General features: G+C 38.1%; 1 protein-coding gene across 4 annotated transcripts; it reads right to left on the bottom strand.

Annotated features, from left to right (window-relative positions):
- Positions 1-664: 664 nt before the first annotated feature.
- Positions 665-26,105, bottom strand: DYNC1LI1 (dynein cytoplasmic 1 light intermediate chain 1). 4 transcript variants are annotated; one of them, XM_080339899.1, is made up of 13 exons: positions 25,926-26,105; positions 25,542-25,615; positions 15,118-15,234; positions 13,235-13,465; positions 10,306-10,475; positions 9,012-9,105; positions 7,168-7,312; positions 6,689-6,800; positions 5,334-5,393; positions 5,164-5,208; positions 4,064-4,184; positions 3,734-3,892; positions 665-1,495 (listed from the first exon to the last, which is right to left on the bottom strand). In XM_080339899.1, the coding sequence occupies exons 1-13, from the start codon at positions 26,087-26,089 to the stop codon at positions 1,383-1,385; spliced, it is 1,605 nt and encodes a 534-aa protein (XP_080196025.1). In that variant the 5' UTR covers positions 26,090-26,105; the 3' UTR covers positions 665-1,382. The 4 variants fall into 4 exon arrangements, with proteins under 4 accessions (XP_080196025.1, XP_080196026.1, XP_080196027.1 ...); XM_080339900.1 differs by having other exon boundaries at positions 7,168-7,303; XM_080339901.1 differs by lacking the exon at positions 15,118-15,234.
- Positions 26,106-26,421: the final 316 nt, after the last annotated feature.

Raw genomic sequence — 26,421 nt, 5'->3', positions numbered from 1 at the left:
ATAGAGGCAATTCACTAGAACCACTTTGGAATGCAGGAATTACAGAAGAGTACCAGCATGTTGAAAAGAAAGAGGATTTATCCCCTCTTGTTCAGTGTTTCAAAAGTTTTCTAAAGTAAATTAACAAGATTTTAAAAAAACTGAACTCGTTAAAGAAGTCTCTTGGCAATCATTTGATTAGGCTATACTTTTTACACTTACTATTCTGTGGCTGGCAGTAGAAAGTGACCACAAACTTGAAACAGAACAATAAAGTGATGCTCAGTGTGTGTGTACTGAAAGCTTAAGTCCTCACCTTGATCGACTGCTACTTAGGGTGTTGCCCAAGACTCCTATTACTCCTATTGCTTTTAAAAACACATTACAGCAGAAACCACCTACGTCAGATAAGACAGTTTTACTCCTAGGAACAAACACTGCAGACTTACCCACTTCCTTCCAGAAGCGATGCTTTAAGGAAGTTTAAATATCTACCAGCGATATTATTCACTGAGGTAAAATGTAAAAGCACATTTTAAGACTTTTTTACACCACAACCTTTGATTTAACTGTAAACAAACAAGAACACCATGGCTTCAATGAAAGTTATTCAAATTTGAATGCAGAGAATACTTTATTAACTGATTACAGTTTTGATGACCAATTTTAAACCAGAACTAATGTAGGAAACATAGTGGGGGACATTAAGGCTGAGCCATATATATATAGACAAGTCCAGATACTGATAATCTGTACATTTAACCTCTGCTTTTTCTTTATACATCTTTTATTCAGTGTCTGAAATTAATCAAAGAAAAAAAATCTGGCCACTAATTTCGTCTTATATTTTTGCATGGGTTTTTGAATGCAGTGTAGATCTCAGAGGAGATCCAACAGTTTCTTAACCATACTCCAAATTAAGTGTTCAAGTGTAATTGGAACTTTTTGTTCTTATAGTTTTGTGCAATTAATTTTACTCTTCCCAAAGTGAGCAGTTCTCTCCTGTAGATGTTAATCTATTTAAGATGGCATTAAACTTTTCTCACAGGTTGGGAGAAAAGCGCCTGTGGTGTGTATCAGTTTTCCTGCTCTAAAAGCAACCCCTATCACTTAAGTGAACATACTTGCAATTTTACAGAATTACACTGACTTTTCAACAAAACCCAGAAAAAAAAATTAATTTACTATTCTTGCACTGTGAACAGTACCCCTACATGTGATAACCGTTTTCCATCTGTACAGCTCCCTTTTGTAAAGCTGGGCAACACATATGAAAGAAACAGACATCAACTCTTTGTGTTCTGAAAGACATTTCAGTTCTTTAGTTCCAGTCACTGAAGGAAGAGGCAGAGGCAAGTTTTAATTATCCCAGAAAACCGAACAATTGATTTTATTTGGTGTCTTCAAGATGCTTCACCTTCTGTGGGAGATGTAGGTGTTGTAGGAGAGACCATTTCAGGTTTTCGTGAAATTCTGTCCAATTCTGCTTGAACATCTGTTAAAACTGGCTTCTGACCTACAAAATAAATACATATCGTTTAGTCATGTTCATGAAACAGTTTTGGGAAAGCCTATAGTATCTTTAATTCTCAAGAAGCACCTGTCAAACTGACCAAAAAAGGGAAACCAGAAGAACTGTTTTTGCGTCATACGAATCCTAAAAATTGTTACAGCACACTTTGCATGCAGAGTAAAGCCATAAGACCAAAACCCAAAAGAAACAGAAAGGAAATAGGAGAGAGAAAAATCACATCCTTCTATATTTCCAATTTCTTAAAGAAGCTTCCATAATTATATAATGTCAACATATGAAGAGTTAATGTAAAGTACAAGATACAGAAAAGTCTACTAAGGCTAGCAGTTATGAACACTTCTACATGATCTTCTGCATCATATGTATTTTAAATAATTCTGAATGTAGTAAATCAAGAGTTTCACCACAGACCAGTGAACTCAGTTCTACATACCTGCTCAGCATAAACCTGACACTGCCGCAGACAGACCTGCGGATGGCAAATCCCTTTCTCTCCTCACTCACCTCCTCCCTAACTTGGTACAGCACAAATGTTTGTGCAGTCACATGTAGACCTGATCCAAGCTTAACACACACAGTTTTTTCCCCCCACCATTTTACCCTTAACTCTTACTCCTCTGTCTAGGTTTCTGTTCTTCCATATTCTACCGCAAGAATGGAGATGACGATATTGGAAAAGGAAGCACAGAATATTAGAGTCTAATGCCATGACAAGTCTGCACAGCATCTCAGGCTGTAAAGGAAAATTCTAACAATGTAGTTTTAGCAATGTCCCAGCATCCTTTCTGACAATGCAAATTAATAGGAACTACCCACAAAGCTAATTTTTGCCAGATGTACTGTGCTGTTTTTCACATCATTTAAAGTGAGCTACTTCCATATCTGAATCGAAGCGGGGAATCTTGCAACAAATAAGCAGAGGAATTTCCCATGGCTATTGAGAAAAAGTAATTCTCAAATCCCAAACTACCATCTTAGCAGCCAATTTTCAGATCTTAAAAGTGAATTTTATAGATAACACTAAACACAAGACAGGAAATAACAAGTAAGGTGAAGAGGCCACATCTAAGCCAAACATTTTTATTTACGGGAATTCCTTCAAAAACCTAGTCTTTGCCACGATAAACTGGCTACACCCTAACCCTTCACTTGTGGCACAGCAGGACATTTCTGAGAACTTTTTTTTCCTCCTTAGTAGTTTAATTCTGTTCTTGAAGTTTCTGCCACAGCCTCAGACACAGGACTTTTCTGGAGCACTGTGTCCATCTGCCTGGCATCACGCAAACCTGCTGACAGCCACTCCCCACAGGATTTTTCAGTGGGTGCTCTCTGCATCTCATCTCATGTCAGCTGCATTTGTGTGAACTGTCTCCACAGGCTGCTCAAACCAGTGCTGCTGACTTTGCCTGCAGCGTGTTAGGAAGTACTCGGAAACTTTGCTCAGCCAACTGTGCTTTGCATGTAGAAAAGGGAAGTGCATGCATCTAAAATAAATTCAGGGTCAGTCTAAACAAAATGTTAGTGAGAAGTGAGGTGGTTTTTCTCTTGCTACATAAAAGTAAACTCTAATGTCAAGTACCATTGAAACACCTAAGCACAGCACTACTAACCTCTGAGAAAGGGGGGAGGGAAGATATAGGTAGGTTATTAATTTATACAGAAACATTTTAATCTGGAATAGCAAGAAGCACCAGGGTAGTCTTGCATCTACATTTAGAGCAGTCACTATTAAAGATTTTTAGACGAATACAAATTATTAGTCATGTCATATAAAAAAATGCTATCAACAGAAAACACAAAAGTAGTTTTATAGGCTGTCACCAAACTCAATGAACCAAAACCTTCATCACATCAGAGATACATCACTAGCAAAAGAAAATTTAAAGTTATTTTAACTCTTACAGTATTGTTAAAAAAATAAACTTGAAATTAATTTCCAATATACCTGAAAAATATTAAAAATGGCTTATAGCAGAAGCCATTATTGGGATGGTAGGGAACAAAGGAAAAATGAAGAAGTCACATGGACACAATGCTTAAACAGCTACATGAAAGTTTTTCTTTAATCCTCAGAGCCATAAAAAGGCAATACTAAAGTGCACTGAAAACAAGCAAAAGTCATATCCAATAAAACATTCACTTAAATATAGTAGTGTTCATACCTCTGATAAACTATACTAATAGGAATGATCCACCACTCACTCTTATCGTTATTGATACCTGATTTTTTTACTGATGGTGGTAAGTTGCTGCCAGCACCTCCAGTGCCACCTCCTCCTGGGCTGCCACCAACACCACCAGGGCTACCAGGGGAACCAGTTTTCTTGCTCAGGAGACTATTGAAGAAGTTCGCCAGGACTCCTTCACTAGTAGCTCCAGCTACAAGGGGAGGGAAGGGGAAAAAGATCACAACACAAAACCAAACCAAAACTCTTCTAAGTAAATACTGATTTAGTGTATTAGACAATCTCAATAGGCATATTAAAGAAAGCAGGCAAAACAGCTATTTTACTTCCCCAACTCTGTCTGTGCCCTCGTAAGAAAAGGTACCTTTCATGTTGGGATCAATTTTTTTTGACCCAGTAGGGATAGGTGTAACACTGGCAACATTTGATGATACGGATCTATTTGGTGTCCTAGGAGATCCTCCAGGAACTCTTGGAGAGGCATCCTATTAAAAAACAATAAATCCAAAGCTGAACTAATCAATATTCTACAAAATTAAATAATGTAGTATAAGAGATACATGAAATTAAGCACTTTGTTATTTCTCACAGCTCCTAATATATTTTTTTAATAATGCAGAGTCCCATGCAAGTGAAGTGACATACAATTAGATTTTTCTGATTGTGTATGAGTTTTTTCACACTTGTGTAACATTCTTACAGATACTAACTTTAGTGCAACTAAAGCACTAGCGAAGCTTTTCATTTATCTCAATGGGAAACCTGAAAATTTATCTGTTACTCAGTAGTGCTTCTGATCGTAATGAAAATTGCACTGATTAGATTATAGAGGAACTACACCAAATTTCTTGGAAAGACAACACATATCACCAGTACTGTAGAAAGGACTAAATGCAGCCCAGGAGAAAAAGCATTATTCATAACTTCAAAGGTAACAAGTCATGTTTCTGCAAAACTGCAGTTAATCTAAAAGGTAAAACTGCTTTTATAATATCACATGCTCCCCGTTAAACTTGTGTTACTTTTTAGTTATTTTATTTGTACATTTAAATGTGGATGATGTCATAGTTTTCATCTGACCTTAATTTTATGCCAGTCTTAATATTCCTACAGAGATAGTGCCAAATTTAGGATATAAAACTCACCAAGGCAATTCAGCCAACATGGTTTGCTCCCTGGCACATTCTTGGGACAGAAAGGGGAGTCAGCTAACTGCTTAGATGCATTCTAACACATGGAAAGTAAAGCCATGACATTTAGTCCTTTCTGTCAGTAGAGGCTGTCGTGACTAGCTGTGAAGAAGCGTCATCATTTTAGAACAGTATACAATGTAGACTTTAAACAAAATGTAGTTTAAAAAATTAGATCAAAGAATGTTTGATAGCGCAATTTAAACAAGCAACCCTCTAATATATGAGAGTGAATAATTTTCATGTGATGACCTTTAACATTTTTATTACTAACCACTGGCCTTCCTGCAGCAGTAGGTAGCTGTTTCGCCAACTGTGACTGCAAAAAACAAACAAACCCATGTAGTGTTAGATACTGCAGTAACTAAGAATGCAGAATCAAGCTTGTATTGAGAATGTTGTTAAATGAAACACTGGCTGCTTGTTTTAGAGACAGAAATTTACCTGCTGCTTCATAAGAAACACTTGGTCATCTTCTGCTACAATTTCTTTTTCATGAACAAACTGCAATACAAAAATATTAACATAATTTTGACTAAAAAAAAATTCCCTTTTATCCCTCCCCATGAATATGACCACGGCATTCAATAATGAAGTCAATGTGTAAAATACCATATTGACTGCAGACCACATTTTCTATATTTAAGACCACTATCTCAAGATTCCATTACAGCTAAGTTAATTAGACATGAAATAGAAGTATCATTAACTCCTTTGACCTGGCAGACAGAAACAAGTCTCTAGATGTACTTGTACCATTAAAAAGTTCATTAATTACTCTTTTACTGAACTCTTAAAGTGGTTACAAGGCACATTAAGGGGTGCCAGGAACTGTAACAGATGTTCACACATGTACGCATTCTGCAGCATGCTCATGTCTCTGTTAACTTATCAAGGCTCAAACTTGGTATTGTTTTATAGATAACTATGGCAAAAGTGACTCTGCACCTGCATTGTATCAGACTTGTATATGAACTGGACAGAGACATCTTAGATCCTAGGTCTGTGCACTGAATTGCAAGCACTCTCCCTCCAAATACACTCGCCGCATGCCCTTTGCCACAACAAGCATGGCAAATACCAATATCAAACTTTATAATCCATGCCTGAAGATTATAAGCATGCAAAAAACCTGTCAGTTAAATCCTAAGTTTCCAAGGAAAAATCTAACATACTACTACTGTATTTTTTCCTCTAAAGATTCCAGAAAGGACATAGGTTTAGTTTTCTCAGCTAAAATAATTCACACTTGGAAATATGACCAGTCCCAAATTCTTAGCTTTGTTAGAAAAAGCCATAGAAATATTGCCTTCAATAACTTCTGTGTGCATGTGGTCCACTGCTGTTGGCATTTTGTTCAACAAGCCCACGTGTTTTCAGATATTTCTGTCAAAGCCTTTTGTTAAATAGTATGAGAGAGAAAATACACATTTTCACATATTTATTTTTGGTTCTGCATTGTGTCAAGCTTTCTTATTTTAAATACTGCAAAGGAAACAGAAAGCATTATGAAGTTACAAGCAACTCCAAGCAACATGGAGTGTCCTTAAAAAAACCTCAACCTGACCAATAGTTAAATGACACTTAAACTTCTCAATACCAAATATGCATTAAATGCAAAACAAGCGCATTTGTAGTCTTGAACAATGTAACAGTGGCAGGAAAAAAAGATAAACTGGAAGCTTATGATAAGCTTAAGCTTATGATAAGCTAGAAGCAAAGCTTCAAAGAAAGAGAAACAGTCAAAGAGTGACATGTAAATAAACAGATAAGAGGTTGAACGTCAAAAAATATCTCACCTTTCTGACTGGTGGTTTTGTTATGATATCTTCAAAACTGTCATCTGCTTTTAGTGTCTGAAAGTTCTCGTGCAATATTCCTATCTTCTTGTCATTATCCCAACCTGCAGGACTAGATAAAGGATTATCTGGCTTTAAATTCTGTTGTTGCTTCAGGTTATTCTTGCGTGCAATCCTGAACTGCACAGAACTGAAAGCCAGGAAAGTTGTCAGAGCTCCTGGCCTCCTGTGCAAGCCCTTTGTTGACTAGTACAACTAGTTAGAGATTGGTTCACCACAACAGAGAAGAGGGTTTAGCATTTCTCTTTGGGACAGCAAGTATTTGTAATCTCAATCCACTAGCACTCACCACACTCCAACTCATGAGAATGTTAAATGGAACTTTAAAAAGCATAAACAAAAAAGATTCTAAATGCTGTTTAGTGTCTTGCACAAATACATTTTGTAGCCATATAGACACAATAATGCAGATAACTTACATAAATACTGCATCTTTTTCCACAACCACAGCTGGAACATTGAAAGGAAATCCATACAACTTCTGGACTATATATTTATACACTAAATCAATGTTTTTGTTCTCCTTCACTGAAGTGTAAATAAGTGCTGCCCCATCTGAATAAACTTGTTAAAGAAAACTCAGTTTAGTGGTTAGTAAGAGATACTAAAGTGACTTTTTTTGTTAGCATAAAGGTTGTCTACTTCCTAGAATTTAGAGGGGGAATAATAATAAAAAAAAAATCAAATAGGCCAAACAACTTTCACCACTTAATTCTTTAAATAAACTATTCAGTAATTTACATCTTTCTGCAGTTCTTTGAGACTAACTCAGCTATTGCTTTTTCAGTAAAGTACAGGCTCTTTTTACTTTCAAAGCCCACAATACCAGTGGTTTCACTACGATGCCTTCACAACTGTCTTCTGCTTTTAGTGAACAAATATTTTCATGCCATTATCCTTATATATCTTGTCATTATCCCATCCTACAACACAGACACTACAGCACTAACACTAGTAGCTTCAAAAAGGCCAGAAGATCTTCCACTCCCCCACCTGGATTTTTAAATTAGGGGAGCAAATTCTCACATTATACACTGATCTGCTTTTGAACGAAATGAAGGCAAAAAAGTTGTGCTATGTGTCAGTTACTAAAAGACCAAGAAAGTGCTTGGTATGCCAGCATGGTTTGGTATCACATTAACACAGTTTATACACAGGATTAATAAAAGCAGTGAGGGAAGTTTTGAGTAATTTTAACTTTGGGATTATAAAAATGCCAACTCCCCTGATTTATTTCTACATGCATGCAATTCAAATTCTAGAATAAAGCTACACAATGGGATCTAGTTCCCATTGAAGTGAAATTTAGAATAGAATTCCAAGTTGCACATGCTATATACAATCACACAGACTAATTCCTACTAATCTTTCATATTCTTCCTCCATCTACATGACTCACTACAATTACCCATAATTCTGTTTTAAAAAATTAGGTCTTGGAAGCCCTTTCAAAGATGTGCCATCTTAGTACTCAACTGAGGTCAAGGTTCTTGAAATAATTTTTCCATCTGCTAACTGCTTTCTCTCCAATAGCATCTAAACTTCTCTTTACCACAGCACAAGTGATGACAACACAATGTAGGCATGTTACTGGCATCTAAAATCTAGACCTCAGCATGTCTAGCTGACTAAACAACACTAAACAGTATTTTATACACTTATTTAAGAAAAAAAAAATAAAGTTTAAAAATAATAATACTACAGCAACAGCTTATATGCATTGTGTCTGTACCAACACGAGAGAAGCCATTGGATCTTTCCTACAGCAATCCACATTTCCTTCCATCCATCCATCCATCCATCGATCCATCCATCACCTTATGCTGTGGAACTACTGAACCCTGAAGAGACTGCATAATTGGGTCAAAAAGACACATTCTTTATCTGTATCTGAAGCAAGATCACACTTAAATGAATTATCTTATTATTTTAGGGAGCCTGTCAATTAAGATGAGCTGATTTGCGAACTAACTCCTAAATATGGAAACAAAGGCAAGCAAAGAAATTCATGGTAAGGGAACATGGTAGACTTTTGCAGCTCTGTAAAAAACAAACAAACAAAAAAAAAAAACCAAAAAACCAAAAAGAAAATAAACCAGAAAAGTTTAATTCTACATTGCCTGTAGGGGCAGCTGAAGCAGACTGCCACTGCTACAGTAAAGAAGTTGCGTCCCACTTTGGTACAGATGCAAGTATTCTTTTAAGCTCCTAGTAGAAAGATTTAGTAGAGTCATTATCTTCTTTCTGATGTGTTAAAGGATACATTGTAAGCAAAACCGTCTAATATGTGACTGAATGAAGTCAAAGTGTTCATCTCTGTAGTCATGCTCTTTTTCCAAAACGCCAATGGCATCACACTGTCAAAATAAACACAAAATTAATATACCACTTCCAGTTATCTGTTGAAATAGCAGTGCTGCTACACATTCAAGTTTACAACTGGGCAAGGGGGATGGAGTGGCATGGGTGGTGCAGAGAAAAAAGAAAACACAACACAAAAACCTGCTAAGATAGTTTAGAAATACAATTGGACCATTTTTTTTTTAATATATAACTTGATGTGCATGTACTGCGGTCACCACTAACTTGGGAGTTAACGTGATTGCCATTTTTCATGCACTCCCCCACCCCCTTCCAATGCAATAAGCCCAAGTCTCTGTTGAAGATTGATTCACTCAATGACACCACCATTTGCTGCCCAGTGGTGGGGGTTTTTTTGTGTTTTGTTTGTTATACACACTGTGGTGTTACAGGACATAGCTTTTTATTGAGTTACTAACTAGCCCTTTGCAAAGGGAGGCAAAATCAATAAATGTGAAAGCAGAAAAAAAATGGGTGGGGTGCAGGAGGGGATAGAAGAATAATAGAGAGCCAGCAGGTGAGGAAAAACGTGCTTTTCAAATGAGGGGATTAGCCTTCCAGTGAAGGAACAGTATATGCATCAAAAAGTTTATTCTTTCTCTGTGGACTAGAAGAGGCTGCTGATGTGGTATGTTTAATGCCTGTGAGAACTGAAGAGCCGGGGGCAAAAGAAAAAAAAAACAAGCCACAAGAGAAGCACATCATTTTTTTGTTTAGACTAAGAATATAGTTACATATCTAAAAGAAACCAAAACAGATCACAGAAGCACTCTAAGAACTGAGGAAAGTTAATAGAACAGCACTTTGCTAACTAGAACCCTCAAATGTATTAATCTTCAGAAAAAGATCAAAAATATTTTAAAAACCTACCAAACCATTATTTGTGGAATAAGGAGGACTGTGGAGATCAAGGGGAGATCTAGTTTTTTACTGACTAGCTCACTTTTGTGAGCAAAACCAGGTCTGAGGTATTCCTCAATTCCTTGAAAACTGGTAAAACTGAAGGAGAAACTAATCCCCAAATAACATGCAGTGAGGGCTTCCAGAAGATAACCAACCTTCAACATTAACATTTTTAAAGAATTCTTATGCAAGGTATTCAAAATGATTTAAGAACCATGTGCTTCCCACCCCAAATCCACAACTGACAGAGATGCTTAAATAAAATATGCAAAAAACCTGAAATGCGAACAAACCTTTGTACAAACTACTACTACTGGAATGCCTAAGTTACATGTTAGTGTATCTGCACCCAGGGGTAAAATCACACTGTCATCTTTGTCTTCCTGTAATGAAGTATTTCTTCTCTGTGGAGAAGCTGGAAAATCCTCGCCTGGTTCTACATATTCCTGGAAGTCTCTTACCACTGAAAGTAAAAAAAGTTACATTAAAAGATAAGCTACTTTATTATTTCAACAATGATTTCCACTGCCATTGATCTCTAGCACTGTTGATTTTATAGTACTTCTGCTTCTTTATGTTGAAGAGAATTGAACATACACCAGGGGCTGACTATTTGTGTGCTCTGTGCAACACAAGGGAGAACTAGTAAGTTTGACATCTGCTTTATCAGCGGCCAGAACATGATCAGATGAAACTGTCCATAGGTACAATATTAACCCATTTTTATATGATCACTGTGGAACCACTAGGCAGTTGCTATTAACTATTGCGGCTTGATACATTTCCTAAAAGATGTAAGTTTCCTTGCATTCTTCTTGGCAAAATTAATGGAATGGTCTGATAGAATAAACATAATTAATCCTTACACATATTGCTTAGCTGCTACCTTACACCAGGTTTTACCCAAATCCCATTTGTCCACACTTCGCTCTCTCTGTACAGTGAATCTACAGTAGTAACAAGCAAAAATAATAGAATACACAAACATTAGTTATTAACTAGCTTTAAAATTAGTTAATAGGATATTAAATATTTGGTATGCTTTTAGAATAGATCAGATACTATAAAATTTAGCACAGAGAGTCAGAATATAACAAAAATAGAAAAAAAAGTTACAAGTGTAACTCTCTTGTCAGGTTCAGATGCATACACCCAAGCCTCCAATTACACAGTCACTTACTATTCTATGGTTAGAGATGCAATATTAGGCATCACATGTCCTGTTTCACACAACAGAAACAAGATTCTACCAAAACCCACTACTGATTACTTTTCCATGAGCAGCACATCCTGTTTCAGCCAAAAAATACCAAAAAACAAAACAGGCAGCAAGTCAACTGAGCTGAGTCATGCATGCTAACAGCTAACTACTCCAGGACATTCTTACTGCTTTGTCCTGATTTGCAGGGTGTTTCAAAAAGATGGACCCAATTTCAAAGCAAATGAATATTAAATTCGGTCCATCTTTTTGAAATACCCTGTATGTTAATCTATCTCTACCTACACTAAACTGATTGAAGCCCTTTGAGTTCATATCTAGAAAAGCATTAGTTGAATTGACAGAGCAAGACTTACATCTCTTTCTCTAGGGCGTTGAAATATTAGGCCAAGATTATTCAAGTTTTCCGCATATCTTGGAGCTCAGAATAACAAAAAGCGCAAGCATAGATTATCACCTCTGCTTGAATAGTCAACTTAGGCTTTTATCCAGGGAATGCTGCTACTTCAATCTGGTCTGAGAGCTTCCCAAGTTCTCATCAAGATACACCAGCCACTCAAGTGAATCTTTTGTACACAGCATGCTGTCTGTTCTGGGATAATTGCATGCTAAAATAAAAATCACACTGCTCCAGTGCTAGAAGTCCTCCAGTGGCTTCTTAAAAGTCCTGCTGTGATCATAACATACTAATCTTTATACAAGAAAACAGTAAAAAGCAGGACCAATGTGGTATATCACAGCTCAAAGACTGTGGAATACCATCTCAGGTCTTCCTTAGAGACACTATTAAAATGACCAGGCCACAAGGTTTCATTAGAAACAGTGGAATTCAGTAACAGGAAGAGCTATTCCAACCCTTCACACACAGCTGCCATATACCCCCTAGTGCCTTCCCATACCACTTGTCCTCACCCGGTCTTGGAGTGAAGTTGCTAGAACTGGAAGACAAACACAGCAGCATGCCTCCAGAAAACTACACACACAAACCCGCAGCAGATTTCAGTCCTCCGAACGAGTTAAATCAGCTCACAGGGGCCTCTCAGGACCACTGAGACTGACACAAGAATAAAGTAGGACCATACAGCCAAAATTCAGGCAAGCAAGACTCCTCCCTCCTCCTCCTGGCAGTGTCAAGCCCAGCAATGCATGAAGTCACATCCCAGGAGGTTCAAAACATAAACAGCTTCCAGTCCTATCTGGATTGTGTCCAGGGCTTCTATTATAGCCAACAGGCAGACCGTCAATATATATATAAGAATTAGACTAGATGATAAAAGAACAAGAGATCAGACAAAACTTTATATGAGTAGCTACTCCTCTTGAGTCACTTCAACACTTAAATTTTCCAGATTTTGTGGAGTTTCCCTATTCTGTTCACTCAGTGAAGAAGCAAAACTATCAGCCTACACATTTTTAATAACAGAGATGGCGTGTCCTTACTACTTCCATCCAGTAAAATCCTATCCTGAAATTGTTTGGGGTGGTGCTTAATACACACACACACACACACTAACACCACCTCCCAAAATCAAAACAAAAACCACACCCAAAAGAGCTCAGCTCCTCCCTCCTAAACAAGTTCTCATTGCAGAAGATACGATTCTCAAGGATGTTACTTTCCTTAAAATAATCTCTCTCTTAAAAGAATACACAAAACAAGCAACACCTTCTCCCCCATTCCAGAGTATCTACAACTGTCACCTTATGGGCTACTCAATCACAGCATGGCTACAAACTGTATTTCTTTAAAATCTATGTTCATTCTGAAAGCATTTTTTTTTTCCCCCTAGAATAAGGTATAAGGTACTTTTGTTAGAAAGAAATACTAGTATTGTTCATATAGCAACTTGAGGCTTATCAGAAGCTTGACTTGCTTGATAACTCCTAATTTTAAGTAACATTTCCAAATAATGAAAAAGACTGCAAGGGAGAGATTAAACAGTTCAGAAAGCATTAAACATATTTGATTTAAATGGATTCCTACATATTTGCAGAATACTCACACTTTTGTTCCATTTCTTTCATTTCTTCAGGAGGAATTTTTAACTTGTCAATATGTTCTCTTACAACACTTGCCCATTTTTGTAAAGAATCCAGTGCAGTCCAAGGCCTAGACATGTCCACTACCAACATAATTAGAGTGTCCTTTAGAGAGCTTGCCTCCATTGCAAATTTAAGAAGACCCTTGTGATACAGATCACCATCCAAAATCCATACATTACATCTTGTTTGGTCTACGAAAAAAGAAAAAAACATTTTACAAGACTCGTTGAAACAATCCACTATGTAACGGCTATCAAATCTTCTTCGGACATGTAAAATACAAGGAAGAAAGCAGACTACACGTTAAATCAACTGATAAAACATACATAATAACACAGCAAACTGCAGCTTGTGGAGACTCTTCCCCCCTTTCAAACCCTGATGTTTAATGGCTGGTAAATGAAGAACTTAAATACATTATCTGAAAGTGAGAATCCAGAGATAGCATTCAACATTTCCAAAATTAATGTTCACCATTTTAGAGAGGGAAAATGCTTTCTTCAAGATGCAGCTTAGAAGGGGGGAAGTGGGTGAATTCAGCCATTCCTTCTCAGCCCTTAGTCTGCTCAGCTCTCAAGGACTGCCATCTCCCCTTCAAAACTCCAATGTGATATACCTATATCACTTTTAAAGTACAGGAAGTACTTCAGTCCTTCAGAAAACTGGAGCAGAACTACAAGTTTTAAAATTATTTAGATCACCCTAGCATGCAAGAAGTTATTCTTCAGATTTGCAAAAGGAAAATCACCATACCAATAGACCATTCCACTGCTTTTTTTCCCCAAAAAACACCACACTCTAATATTCAGAGACACTTCTGTGGTAAATTAAGAGCTGGTGATGCAATATTAGATAGCTTAATGTAATTACATTTTTCCTTCAGGAAAGTTTTTATTAGTTCTTACAGAAGTTCTGAGGAAGACATTTAGACCAAACTCCCAAACCTCTTAACCCTGGTCAAGTTATTTTTAAGACCAATAGCCAGACATGGAACTCAGGAATTAAGAAATTTCAGAAAAAAACAGGCCAACTTCTTCCAGTTCTCCTTCTATCTGTATTTGTCCTTATAGCATGGACAAGACTCCTCATTTTTCCCCACAGCTCTGAGCATGCCCTTATTCACACTCCACTCACTCTACAAGTATTGCCTCTAGATAATTCATTGCGCCTCCACAGTGCCCAGTCATACTCTTTTCCCTGTTCCTCCCACATATAAGCATCAATTATCCATTCCATAACTACAGGTATTTGGGATGTCGATCTTACACATCTTGTTTACCCTCTAGCCATCAGCCAACTCAAGCCAGTTGAAACACAGTTTCTACTTTACTTTCTTTTTCCTCCAAATGCATTTGTTATTGTTTTTTTGTTTTTAAAATCTCCTTGAATATTGTGCACATTTTCCTACCCATCAATATATGATACTCAGTCTTGCAGATTCCGATACCACCAAGATAAAGGCTCCTCTGTATGGCAAAAAAGATAAATACTAGCTACAATAATTGAGATACAAGATAAGAGCCTAGGCACCTTTTTGTCTAGGCTTGAGGAATGCACTTTTGCCTACCATCCATTCAGAATGTTGCAGCTAAGACTGCTTCTCTGGTCCTTTCAGCCTTTTCTTTTGACTTGTTCCTCTCTTCCTCTAACACTTAAGTGGTCATTCATGGTATTTACTAAAGGAATTACACTGAGAAACTTCCTCATGATGCAAATCATTCATTGCTTAAATTAGACTCCTGCAAATTACCAAGAAAGAAAAACATCCCACTGTCATTCCAACTATCATACCACTGAACCACTGCTTTCAAAGTTTAAGATATTATTAGAAATACAAACTTACCATCTCTATCTTCATCATGAACATTTAAATACAAATACTCCATTCCTCTTCCTTTTTTGTACTCCTCTATTCCTTGAATCTTGCCTATTAGGCTAGTTTTGCCTGCTCCATCTTCACCTGGAGAGACAGAAGTTGAATACCACTCAATCTTTAATTACAATTACATATTAAAAACTACCTGGGGCAAGAAGGAAATAATATACTAACAGGGTGACTGAGCTCATTAAAGTTTTGAATTATGGTGGGCTTTGCCCAACTCATCCATCTGATCAAAGTATGTGCCTCAGCTGCAAATCTTATTTCTAATTATTGATAAATGCAATTATGACACTAATGACCCTATCTGAAATAGGGTCTTACACATATCTTTAAGAAATTATCTCAAGGAGTAGTTAAACACCTTAAACAACTCTCGCAACTGCAAGCAAAGTGGTAATAAAGTCTTTCTAAAGTGAAGTTCAAGTCACACTAAGCTCATCTTAGAAGACTATGATTTAGAACTCTCTCAAAAGGGGATTTTACTCAATGGAATACAAAGGTATTTAAAAAAAAAAGGAGAGAAAATAAGACTGGAACCAAAGCTTAAGATCTGGTTAAATGAAGTTAACTGAAAAAGGAAGTCATATCAGTTTAACTTTTTCAACATTTAAGAGTTGGTTTGCTAGGTTCTTAACTTTATTAAACCTAGGAAAACAGTTATAGCTAATTTTAAATAAACACTGGAAAGCACAGCTACTTTCTATTCATACATCAAGATTTTCCTCTTCTTAGGAAAATATTCTTTGAAATAAAAGTTCTGCCCAAGATGTGAAGAGTTCAAACTTCTTTACCAGAGGTGAATTACAATTCCTCCTCTGTCCTCACCCAAGTACCTATCTAAGCTTCTAAAATTTGTCATCTGCAAATAACTGAGGAGAATTCATTAAGAGCTGCTGCACTAACATGTTACGCTGCTGAAGTTGCTATTACTTTTGCCAACAACTTCTGTATGATTCATTCTGTTATTTTACCTTTTTGAACAGGCAGTTTCAATTCATTTGTGCCAGTAGAAGGCCCAAAAGGTAAGACAAAGTAAGACTTGTTTTTCCTTTTAAAGAGGGATTGCATTTAACAGCTTTCCTAGTTGCATTTAACAGCTGGCCTCTACATTCTCTTGCATACTAGTTTGTTTCACATATGTGGCAATAAAGACTATAGCTAGTTTGCACCAAGAAAGCTTAGTATTTTCTGCAAAGTACATCTGCCATTTCTTAACAAAAGTAGCTGCAACTTAAAGTCTAAGAAACATCTGTGGTTATAGAAAGTTCTACAGATGACAAAAGATACACTTAACCAGTCTAAACTAAAACATACAAATGCTATTATCTATGCAACTATATTGTTTGAAAGTGCCCATGCTAGACAATATGGGCAAACTTGAAATATACGTCCCCCAAACCCTTATCATGGATGTGTGTTGTGTGATTTCCTGCCCACCTCTGGATTTCCAAATGCCTGAAGTAAACTGCAGTTCAGTACTGTTAAGGTAATGTCTTACGGCAAAAATAAGAGCTGGAATTTTATTCCACACCCCCCCCCCCCCCCCCTCAGGTTTTCTAGTAATTATCTTCAGAGTCTACACAGAAAGAAATTTTATCAGTACAGCAAAAGAAAAGTTTACTTGCTGTAAAATTAGTACCTTTCGATACATGTATGCACAGTAGTCATTTCACCCTTACATCATGGAATTACTGCATTTTAATCTGTTCTGTGAAGAAGATACTCCACTCCCTTCTCCTTAGCAAGCAGTCACCCATTTCAAAACACCAAGATCAGGTAGGTGGATCACTGACATATATTATATAACTGTGTCATACAAGTTACTGCATGCAGAGAGCAGTGCTCATAATTCACTAGAAATCCACAATGATGCATCAGTGGAGTCTGAAGGGTTTGGAAATACTTCCATTAATTACTCAGGTAAATGAAGAGAATAGTAGAGTTTGCAGATGATAGAGGAGAAACCAGAAGATCTGTGGACAAAAGAATTAGAAGCAATACTGACAAGTGGTCCAAATTCTTATTGCTATGCATAAATCAAGTAGTCTACAAATAGGATGACTCACTTGCAAGGGTGCAAGGTAGCTACCTAGCCTAATATGCCCTATGCCACAGGAGATCCAGAGTTCTCAAAAGATTTAAGCCAAATTAGAGTCAATATTATGGAAAAAACTGTCAGAAAGTAAAACCGGGACCACTGTACATGACATAAGGACTTCCTCCTTTTTGCCCACACAAATAATGATAAAAAGTTGGCTAAGTTCTCTTGGATAAGAGAACATCCTAGAAAGTAGAGGCAGATGGAACCTAAAGTCCTGTTTTTAGTATGTTGCATATACCTTTTAAAATTGTGACAGCTGCAAATGTATCTGTATCCTTGTTATTAATTTATTTTTCCAACCTAAACTCTTCAATATAAAACACCTGAAAAGTCAACACACTTTGAACATATCAAGTTATGCTAGAAAAGAGCAGCAGTATAATTTTGCTTTGTACTTACTCTTCAGCTAGAGCATCAAAATACAAATCAATCTTAAACCAGTGCTTATCTAAAACTTCTGAATAGTTGTTACAAATCTCATTAGGAAATCAATTCTAAGTGCACGCAATGCTAGCTTTTAAGACTTCTCAAAACTCAAACATTTTATTGTAATGCCTTTAGTACATATAGAAGCTTCTCTTCACCAGAGAAGTAGGGAAATATTTGTGAGAAAATTAGTCTATTAGCTATTTCAGGTTTAATCAATAATGTACATTATAGTAAAAGAAGAATTCCAAATACATACACACACACACTATATGACATCTGAAATTACAAACTCCAAGATGTTTAAGCGTATTTATCTTTTTTAATTGTCTCTGGATATCTCTAAAGTATATTAAAAAGTAATGCTTCTTAGTTTCAGACAAAAGGGAAATTTCATATCCCTCTGACTTAAACATCATTGCATATTAAAAAAAAAAAAAATCTGTTTCATAATATTAAGTGCTCCTGAAGCACTATATAAAATAGGGCCTCATGCACCTTCAAAAAGAGTCATCATTATCCTCCTCTTCTCTCCAAATGTTGAGATGGAAACTCCTTTAGCTTCTTTATTTCTAACTGTGTGATAATCAAATTAACAACTGACTTCCATACATAAGCTCACAGAACAAAACATTTCTAACACACAATTCTTGATATAGAATTGCAAGGTAGAATAAAAAATCAAGTAGATTGTTGCAAATTTAAGATTTTGCATCCTTCTTTTGCAAGTAACATAAAACCTCCTCCTCTTCCAGAGTAAATTCTAGAGAACTAAAATTCTCCATTACATCATACTGTACTTATACATTAGTACTACAGTGAGGAAACAGAAGTGATGCTGTCACCAGACAGTGCTATACACCAAAGCTGAACACAAGTAAAAGAGGGATTTAATTCCGCAGAAAAGTCAAGCAAGGAAGCAGTTGAAACAAAGCCAAACCAATCTGCTTGCACACAGTATTTCACCATCTTGTCAACAAAATGCTAAGTCTTATAGGCAACTAAACTAAAGCCGTTCCATTTTTGTCCCCATAGTCCTATCCTTCACTTCTCTGCTGAGCTCCTCAGGTTTGGGGTTGTGTTCCTCAAAGGTTCTCTGTCCAAGGTGCTGCTCTGCCTACAGCAGAGATTGAGGACACCCTTCTTGTTGCTGCCCTCAAAGAGACAGGAAGCTGTAATACACCCCCCTGCCCAGCTCCTCCCTTCTCACTACTGCAGGCAAAAAGTATATTTTCTGAACAGAAAATGGAACATCACTAAGTGGTCTGCTACAATAAAAAATTTAGCAGAACGGTCACCCATACATGGGAAGTATGGGCAATGAGGTGAATGAATTGCCTTCTGTGAGTGTGGGCAAGCAGGCACTGATCTACAAACTGCTACTTCAACTGTTCAACCACAAACTATCACATCAGAGAGAACTTAGGTTCTCTATTCCAGACCTTCTCTAAACTTTTAATTAAAACATTTTAGAATATTTACTACTTATGCTATTTCCACATTTATTTCAGTTTAGAAAATGAAAACAGAAATACATTTTCACTTGTCTTAAGACATCTCTTTCTTCTCACATAAATCTGTACATGGAAGAGCAATCAATGTGTTATCTCCAGGACAGATAGGAGTTTTGACTTTTTATTTAAATAATTTCTCCACTGTAAAGTGTCAAGTGTGTTTCAAATATGGCAAGGCAAATAAGCAGGAGGTGAATGTTTCATTTGTGTCATCAGTATTATTGGTCTACTTCATCTTCCATCCCGGGCTCTGATTTTTTTTTCAAGTCTTTGAAAAGCCCTGGATGCACTTAATTGCATGTAATCTATAATCCTACTTGTTCCTTAAATAAGTGGGGGTTTTTTTGTTTGCTTTTTAAAGCCAGAAATTAAATTCAGCTTGATGTGGGAATTATACATCTCTAAAAAATATGTTCAAGCAAGGCCAAGAAAACTAGAGATAATGGTTCTCATTAATCCCTTCCACCCACCGCCAAAATACATATTTTTGGAAACTAGCTTTATACTTTTTACAAAACAAAGCCAGCTTTTGGGTAGAACAATTCACATCATCTAATATTTCTAACATAAAATATTGAATATTTTTGTTAATAGAAAAAACCCACCTCACTTAAATATGATAGAACCAAGATCCAAATCTGAGTTATCAAACAGGTCAAAGATGCTTTCCCAGAATCACAGAGCAATCTCTAGTCCACACCATTACGAATGTCTGAATCCTAACACAGTGGAGACATAACAGCCTTCTTCCTACTAGAACCAAGCGCATGTGTGCTGTAATTATTTTTGAGATAAAACTCTTCTCACAAGCTAATCACTGCTTTTTCCACAGCAGCATATTAGTGAGAGACTTGTTTACACAAACTATAGTAATTGAAGAATGCCTTTTGCAGAAGACCAAAATAATCAGAGTAAGACAAATTTAGTTTGTTTTCACAGAACTGAAGAACAAAATTAATTATGCTGATGAGATCCCTCTCCAGAATCCCTCAAAACAACATGGTGGTTCACTCTAAGTAGGTCATATAAAGTCTTCAAATAACTTGCCACTAAATTATAATTTACTCATTGGACAAAAACAACTTCTCTAATTTGTTTTACTCCACCAGATAAGTCTTTCTCCTCACACATGATTCATTTGGTATCTTCGTGGCACTGAAAAATTAAATAAATTTTCTAAGAAGCACGTTAATTGCACTTCTGCATTACAACATGATAGAAAGCAGATGGTAAGACAACTGTTCCAGCATGACTTTTGCCAAGTCCTGCCCCAAAAGAATACATGGTCTGACTGTGGAAACAGGTACAGTAGTTACAGTGTTACTTACGCTTGGAGAAATACATGGTCAGAAAAAGCCAAGTACTGCAGAGATATCTGTAGTGAAAATGAACAGCATACGTCTCTAACACAAGCCTCTTCCTTTAACACAGCAGTAAGTCTGTATTTTACCCAGGTTCACTACTAAAATAGAATAATCCCATGTTCCTATCAAAGAGCCATCTTTATCGGTACTCCTGCCTCTAACCTGCCTGAAGAACACAAAAGCACAATTCATTTCTCTGTTCCTCATCTTCAGGGTTATTTCAGATCCAGTAATCAGTAGCACCTCCAGCAAAGCAGAGACAAATTAAAATAAATGCAACTCAAGAACTTCAGAACTTCCTGTGCTATTCTAAGTAAGTTTTACTATAATACACAACATCCATGCATTTCTGGCTTTTTGGAAAAGCATTTATAGTAGGAAGGATACTACGAAGAAGTATTTCTAAAAAAAAAAAAAAAAAAAAAGAGCTGCAAAACAAAGCAATTTGAATTTTATCTAGGTCAATGCCCCATCAAAACAACTGACACTTTAGAAGTATAACTCTGCTGACTGAAACAAAACTTGGCCACATTTGTAAGGCTTTTATTGTCTGTAAAGGTGAAGAAGTTGCAAGAGCAGGAAAGGAAGCTATCTGAATTAACTTCTGCAGTACTAGAGAATTGAGAAACATTTGGGATGAACAATAGGGCCAGTATCAACAAGCAGTACTTCATCACCTGTAATGACAAAATGATCACAACTAAACTTTCAGCTGTTTGAATAGGAAAAAATAAAATGGACAAGTAATTTTTTATACTGTTGAGTACAAATTTAAGTACGCAGATTTAATATTGATTTTATATACTCTCATGACAATTTGCTGTATCAGAAGTTCACTATATTCCATGGGTCCACTGAAATAAATTAGCAAGCTAAAATAGCTCTTCAGGATGTACCGTTTTCTGCAATAACAGCCATTCCCAATACATGTACACACAGAAAAGTGTACCTGTAAATTAGCTGTAGACTGTGGAAACTTCTTCTCAAGCATCCTGACAGCCACTGGACAGGGGCAGAGCTCAAACATTCAAACAAAGAGGCCTGGCCCTGAAAAGTGAGATGTCTGGGGTAAAGAGAAAATGTGGACACAAGGCAGTTGAACACTCACTGCCTACTAAACTCAAAACCTTTATCACCAAGTGGGATAAAACACAAAGAAAACCAAAATGCTAGTGGTTCATTAGAAGCTTTAAGGGTGCAATACAGACACTCAGAGTCAGGTATACATCTGTCACTGGATGGTTTGACATCATTAGAATTACAGACAAAGAATCTACCATACTTCAGAGACAGAGAATGTAAGAAATACAAAGCCAGATAGAAAGCAGCTATTCAGTTCACTTGCAAGCTGGGAGCCTGCTTTCTTGCACATCCTGGAATGGCTTTGAACATTACTGCTTGAAAGTGTGCTGCAGTCTATTGGATAAATTATTAGTCTGGGTCTCTGAATTCAAGCCTTCACACATTCTATAACACTACAGATTCCCTCTGTAACCTGCAATGGTGACTTTTTAGCTGCTGGCTCTATTCCACCTGCTGGTTCAGGTATAGTTAAAGTGGGAAAGGAATGAATAAGAGAGCTCCGAGTCATAAGCATTGGTTTTCTCATCATACTTAACAAAAAGTGATCTCCCTCTGATCAGCTACCTTTTTATTATACTAGTGAGCAGAAAAGACAGTTCAGGAGGAGAAGAATTAAAAAGAAAAAAAAAAAAAACAAACAGCAACAACAAAACCATGCTCCTTTGGTTATCTGCAAAAAGAAGCTAGAAATGTCACTGCAAGCACCCAGTTTCCTTAAAAAAGCAGGGACATCTTACGTTTTATGCTGGTATAGTTAGCTAAAAGAGGTAGCTGTGGTCACTATGACAGAACTGCTAAGGAATCAGAGCATACTTGCCTTATAGAACTGTTTAGAAAAGCATTTTATTAATAGAAAAAAAACCACTTCACTTAAATATGATAGAACAAAGATCCAAATCTGAGTTATCAAACAGGTCAAAGATGCTTTCCCAGAATCACGGAGCAATCTCTAGTCCACACCATTATGAATGTCTAAATCCTAACACAGTGGAGACATAACAGCCTTCTTCCTACTAGAACCAAGCGCATGTGTGCTGTAATTATTTTTGAGATAAAACACTTCTCACAAGCTAATAACTGCTTTTTCCACAGCAGCATATTAGTGAGAGACTTGTTTACACAAACTATAGTAACTGAAGAATGCCTGTATATTTCTGTTTACAGGCATACAGAATGTATATTTCTGTATACAAGAATAGTAAAATGCTTTTATACTACATGCAGTGCCAAAGTTTAAAGTCTTCACAGAAAAATAATTATTGAAAAAATGTATGTAAGTGAAACAATTTTGAAGAAGTAAAATTATTTTTTTTTCTGCTTTTGAGTTGCAAATTACCAGTATTATATGTTAACCTTCACTTCACAAAACCATGTGCCATATCTAGAGATTAACATTGGGTATTCCAGTTTCCTTATTTCTGTGATGTCTTGAACTGCTTTCCAGGTTATCAAAAATGAGATGATAACATAGCTAAAAATACATACTGAAATAGCAGAATTAGCATGCCAGACATATCCAGGTTCCCAGAACAACTAGGAATACAAGTATACACAGTGTTTGAAAAATATAAACGCTTCAGGCAAATTAGGAAACTTGTTCTAGCAAACAAAATAACACTAAATGGTAGGGTTCTTTCTTATTTGTTTGGTTGTTGTTTTTTTTTTTTTTTTGAGAGAGGGTTGGTGGCTAAGATGATTTTTTCAAATGCAGTTTGTATTGAAAATAAGCATGCATTTGTCACTGTATATCATGTTTCAGCTAGGAAGTTTTGACCAATATACTGTTTGTACTGCAAATATTTGCCTACCACAAAAGGAGTGAAAACCATCAGGATGCTGGCCAGCTTTACAACTTCTGCTTAACAGTATTGGAAGAGCTATGAAACTAAAACAGTCATGGCAAGAAGTGATTTGTATTAACAACAAAAACTAGTACAAAATTATTTAAAGGAACAAAGCTTAAAAACAGAAGAAAGGTGAGATAAGAGAGAAATTGCAAACACAGAGCTTGAGAACCTGAAGGGGCAGAACTTCACATACTCAATCTGTCCGATACAGAATACCTAAGACCTCTCCTTTTCCCGTGTCAGAGTGCTTCAGGGGCAGCACCATGACTTGCAAGTGAACAGCAAAGTGTAATCCATGGATTAGGTATTCTCACAAAGAACATGACCGTGGTCCTCATTGGGCAGTCCTCAGATCTGATGCTCTTTTCCTGAATACATGCCAAACTTTCTTTTCCTCGGACCATGGCCTTCTAGAAAACTCCTAAGAAAGAACTATAATGTCTTCTACAAACCTGCACATCTTTTTAAAAAATGCACCAGTCAAAAAAAAAGTTTACATCAAGTAGTTCCATAAGCTCTACATAAATGAGTAAAAATAAATTTTCGTACAACAGATTAAACATCACAAACTAAGCAAGCGTTTAGAAACAATCAATGATGCCCTCTCTGTTTTTTTAAAAAAGCATAGTCTCCAGTTATTGAGTAATAAGGATTGCCTGACTACTGAGAGAGGAAAAACAAGAGTGTAATCTTCTTGGCAAAGATCACAGCTTGAAGAAGAATCTTCCAACAAGGACAGTCATCCAGTTTAGCTTCAAAGTATCGCATAAAGTGCTGTGGATCACTAGGAAATATATCCCTTCTTTAGTATCAATAGGAGTTCCAATCTCTATGTCCTACTTAATTATGTAACATAAAAAGCAACAAATTAAAGGGTAGTAAGTCCTGTAACAGGTTCACTAGATCATACCATCATCCTTGCACAATCTCCTCCTTCATAGTCAGTTTTAAGCCACCACTCAGCTCATCAACACAGGAAGAAAAGGGTCACAGTGATTGCTTTAGGAGTATGGGGAAAAAAACCTAACTCAAAAACACCAAGAGCATACAAATCACAAGACTACACAGAATCACTGGGTGCATAGAGTCCATATGAATATCTTTACCGGGTTGCAACCATACTTCCAAATACTAACAGACATTTCTTTCTGAAGACAGAGGATGGCAAAGGAAGGAAGAAGCAGCTAGTTAATTAATCTGAGTGGATGCGCTTGTTAAATTACCTTACTGCTAATAGTATTTAATAGTCTTTCAGCCAAAAATCCCCAAGTAGTAACAATATATACACACGCACACGTTTGAAAGCATCCATTTCTCCCCCCCCCTCCATGAAGTTTTTAATTTTACTTGACATATCATTTTCCTCCTTTCTCTCAATACAGAATAATTGCTGGGCCTCTTATCGCCCTCTCAAAGTCCCATTCTGTAACTCCTCATCATTACCAAGCGCCAGGTTGGACTAACGCACTGGGTGGAGAACACAATGAAAGGCGGCAGCAGTGAACGATGCCGCTGCTGCTGCACAACTTGGCGATGATATTGCTGCTGACAGGCTCGGTGCATGTGGGCAGGACACAACCAACACGCCCATCCAGCCTACCCCGCCTTCTGGCCAGCGGGGAGCAGCCGTCATTGATACGGCACGGGCCACGGAAGCAATTTTTGTGTCTGCATGACACACCATAAGGACCAGCAGGCAGCACGGGCTGAACGAACGAGGCAGAAAAGGCTGAAGGACCTGCACGCATCCCACTCATGGAGGCAGAAAGGCAATAAAAAACACCCTTCCAAGCCCTCTCTACCCAAGGAACTATGCTGGGGAAAGGATAGTAAGGGTATTACGGCGAGGTACCCAAGATGAGTGGGATATTTAAAGCATCTCTAGATACTAGATACCCAAAAATGAAGCAAAAAAACACGCAAGGGGAGAAGCGAGAAGGTTAAGTCAGCACTTTGCCACCATCAGCCCACCCCCCTGCTCCCTTCGGGCACTAAACACCAGAAGCTCCAGATGCCCAAGAGATGAAGGGGATCAGGATGCTTTTCTCACCCAGCAAGAGGACGTTCTTCCCCGAAGGTAGCTTAGAGCGGGAGCGTGTGGACACCTCACTGAGGATGCAGGACCTGGCGCGGAGAGACGGCAACGCTTAGGAGGTGGGGGGGTCCCGCTTCCGTCCGGCCCCCCGCCACCTCCTGGAAGGGGGAAGGGAAGGCATGGGGAACGGGAACGGGCAGGAGTTGACACCGCCAAGGGGAGGAGGCCCCGTCCCCCCCACAAGCCCGCTGACTGAGAGGGACCGAGGGCCAGGAGCGCGGATTAGCCAGACCCCCCCTTCTCCCCCTCGCGTCCCCCAGAGAACAAGGAGCCGCTGCGAGGGCGATAACGGTCAGCGCGCGCCCCGGTCCCCGGCCGCGGGGCGGGGCGGGCGGTTACCAGAGGTTCTGCCCATCGTCCTCGTCGCCGCCTGCCCGCAGCTCCGCGTTGTTGTTGGTTGTGGACGTCGCGGCAGACGAAGGAGAAGAAGAAAACGCAGCAGCCGAACCGAGCCCGGACGAAGAGGAGCCGAAAGAACCGGCTCTCCCCACCGTCGCCGCCATCTTCGCTGCCTCCTCCCTATCCCGCCGCCTCCCCGACACACGGAGCGGGCGGCGGCGCCGCGGCAGCTGACAGGAACCCGGATGTTGGGAGGTCGCGGGGCGGGGCCCGGGGCGGGGACGCGCGGAGGCAGCGGTTGGGGTCCTGTGCGACAGAGCTTCCCCTCAGACGCCCCCTCTGAGGATGTTTAGCGTGTGTCTTCACAGCCAAACCCCGGGGGAACCGGCGCTCCCACCGATTTCTCATGTCTTTACCAGCCGCCTCAGGAGAGAAGAGAGGCTGTGAGCGGGAGAGCGAGCGTGTTTCGTTCGGACTGTCTCCGGTGCTGGTCGCA

Source organism: Nesoenas mayeri, assembly GCF_963082525.1.
Source record: "Nesoenas mayeri genome assembly, chromosome: 2".
In the NCBI taxonomy this organism is placed as follows: domain Eukaryota; kingdom Metazoa; phylum Chordata; class Aves; order Columbiformes; family Columbidae; genus Nesoenas; species Nesoenas mayeri.
This window is presented reverse-complemented; position numbering and strand designations above follow the sequence as displayed.